Consider the following 2,809-nt stretch of genomic DNA (forward strand, 5'->3'; position numbering starts at 1 on the left):
TAGCGTGATGGTGAGATACAAAAAGCAATACAAGGAGACAGGCAAATGGCTCAACACAAAACCCCTGAAATGCACGGCAGCAGGAGAGATAAGGAAGGGAAAACAGACGTAAATAATTACACACCCAGAGTAAACTGCAAAAGAGAGAAAATCAGGGGAGGAGAAGGTCAGGACAGGGGACAAAGAACAGCAATAACGCACAAGGAGGCATAGACAAAGCAGCCGCTGCGAGCAAAATGCGCCCTGGTCGCAGCACAGCCGCCAGAGCAACAGCTCAAAAGCAGCATCACAGCCTTCGCAATGTTCACAAAGCAGCAGAAAAATAACAGTAACAGCAGCACCACCAGCTTGGCAGCTGCAGCTGCGATACCGTCACTGCAGAAGCAGCGCTAAAGGACACTAGAGCAGCACCACAAAGGAAGGACTACCACAAACACAGCAACACCAGCACCACTAGATTAGCAGCACTGGGGCAAAGCAAATATCACCTCAAGCATAGCAAGACAGCTTCGAAAGTATCCTCAGCAATTCCAGAGCACAGCAAGCAGCAGCACCATAGAAGCGCCGTACCCACAGCAGTTCCGCTCCAGCTGCGGCGGCGCAGCAGCATCACATTGTCGAAAGGGAGAGGTTGCACAGCACAATCCACAACAGCTGCACCACTTAAAAGCACCCGACAGCCGCATATCAGCAGTGCCATCGTTCTGGCGGAAGCAATAGCGTTACAACACATAGAGCAGCAGTGCGATTAATACAGCAGCACCACCCCCGCCACGAGAGCAGCCGCCAAAAAGCCACAGCAGCGAGATACGCTATCCAAAATCGTGCCAGTTCAAACCGTGTGCTACTGCTTGGCTTCTTTTCGGCCCGTCGCTTCGTCAGCTCACATCGCAAGGGTTTTCTGCAGAGCGACCAAGGCGGCGGACGCGCAAATTTGGGTTGTAACCCATGGTTCTTTCACCTTGATTGAGGGCCCGGTAACACTGCAGTACACCAAATACAACAGCTACCACGGCTAGGATCAAAGACGTAAGCGCCAACAGAGCTGCGGGGCGCAACCGTTCCGAACCTTTTGCTGCTGCCCGAGAACTGTGTAGGTCGTTCAGCAGCAGCGCTTCCTTTTGCTGCGACTGCGCGTCCTCGTTGAAGTGGAGAGCAGGCAGCCCCACTCTTTGCCCGGTCATTGCTGTTTCTTCTGAAAGTGGCCGAGATCCTGATGCAGGAACCGCGGCTGCTGCTGCCGATGCAGCGAGAGACAGTAGTAACAAGTTGTGACGCATTGTAGAAATGCTGTTTGTGAAGTGTTGCGAGGATGTGCTATTCTGGGTACGGTTTTGCTGCAACTAAGAATGCTATTCAGCAGAGTACGATGAAATGAATAAACCAGTGAGATGCCGACTGCGATTAATTACTGGGCCGATGCAACACCTAGTGGACCAATGTCTCGGTTGGCACTAGGCTGCTGCGCTACCAGACGTGTTAATGCGTTTGCCCCGCTTCGCCCCAGTTTCAGCTAATTTTGTCCCCTTTAACTGACTCAGTGCCAACTTAATTTGATGATTTTGATAAATCAAACAGCTAATTAGGTGCATATGCATCAACAGCAACGGCTGACCACCATGCTGCATGTCTGCTGTGGGCTCTGCAAACAAAGGGCGGACTGGATCTGGGAAATATGTCTGTCTCTTCCTACTGCTCACAATGCGAGCACCACTCTATATTCAGAGGCTTAGTATGTGAACGGCAATTTTCTGCTATCTGTATTGTATTCATGCTTGTCTTCGCACTTGGATAGGCATCGACTCCTGACGCCAAGCACCTGCACAGATTCGTCATCTAGAACACCCACAGTTACCTCAGGTTTGAAGATACTCTTTGCACGCTACTTTTATGTGTTCTCTACGAAGTTCCTGATTAGCCGTCAAATTCTATCACAATGCCTTAAAGCATGTGCTCTGGTCGCAACGCAGGACGCCCGACCGTACCATTCTACTACAGCCCGTTTTACACAAGTTCCCTACAACCATTACAGTGCGACTGCAGCATGAGCGGGCTTGCGGCTTGGCCTTATGGAATCAAAAATCGACAGTGAATCGCAAGTGAATGTAGGGGGGCGCAGCTCGAACTTGCGTTAGAGTTGAATGTAACAGTTACTCATGTCTCGGTGATGCACATATATTGCGTGCAGTGGATACGCGCGAGTTGCGCAAGCCCCCAAGAATAGATAAAAGAACAAATGTGAATGTAAGTGCGTCCCTTCTGATGCGTATCTCATGATTTGTTCTGTGACGCTAAGCAGAGCACTAAACAGCAAGCCACTAGAAGCTGCACTCCCTAGAAGCAAGCTGGCCGTATCCTAGCACTTTCCAAGCAAACTAAGATTTCTACTTGCTTCGTTTGAGCAAAAATTTGTACAATTTTGGCGAGCAAGGCCGTTTTTGACTGCTTATAGTGTTCTCTACTATTCTGGAGCCGCAGGTTTCGTAGGCACAGTTCGCGCAGCCGACGAGATGTGCCTGCAGGCATGGTGCTGTGTATAAGGCACACACACCATGCTACGCAAAAATTTTTTCAGTGGCTCTATTCTTGGCAGTGTCGCAGCTGCAAGTAAGGACATCAGTTCCTTATTTTCCAGAAGGTGTCTTCTGCCCTAGCACAAGGCAGTGGAACTTATATTTGCTTCAAGCGCTATAGGGCGAAATGTTTTCGCCTGGGTTTGGTGCACTTTTGGCAAAGCCGGAGTCTGTCGACGTCTTCATTATGTTGGCGATACTTTCATTCTGTTGGCGATACTTTTATTATGCTGGCT

General features: G+C 49.8%; 1 protein-coding gene across 1 annotated transcript; it reads right to left on the reverse strand.

The window, feature by feature from the left end:
* Positions 1–286: 286 nt before the first annotated feature.
* Positions 287–1,280, reverse strand: ETH_00000820 (uncharacterized protein; the record flags this gene model as incomplete). Its single annotated transcript, XM_013380731.1, has 3 exons — positions 287–293; positions 555–654; positions 962–1,280. 3 exons carry the CDS (start codon positions 1,278–1,280, stop codon positions 287–289), a joined length of 426 nt encoding a protein of 141 aa, XP_013236185.1.
* Positions 1,281–2,809: the final 1,529 nt, after the last annotated feature.

Source organism: Eimeria tenella, genomic scaffold (genome assembly GCF_000499545.2).
Source record: "Eimeria tenella Houghton genomic scaffold, Eth_scaff85, whole genome shotgun sequence".
In the NCBI taxonomy this organism is placed as follows: Eukaryota; Apicomplexa; class Conoidasida; order Eucoccidiorida; family Eimeriidae; genus Eimeria; species Eimeria tenella.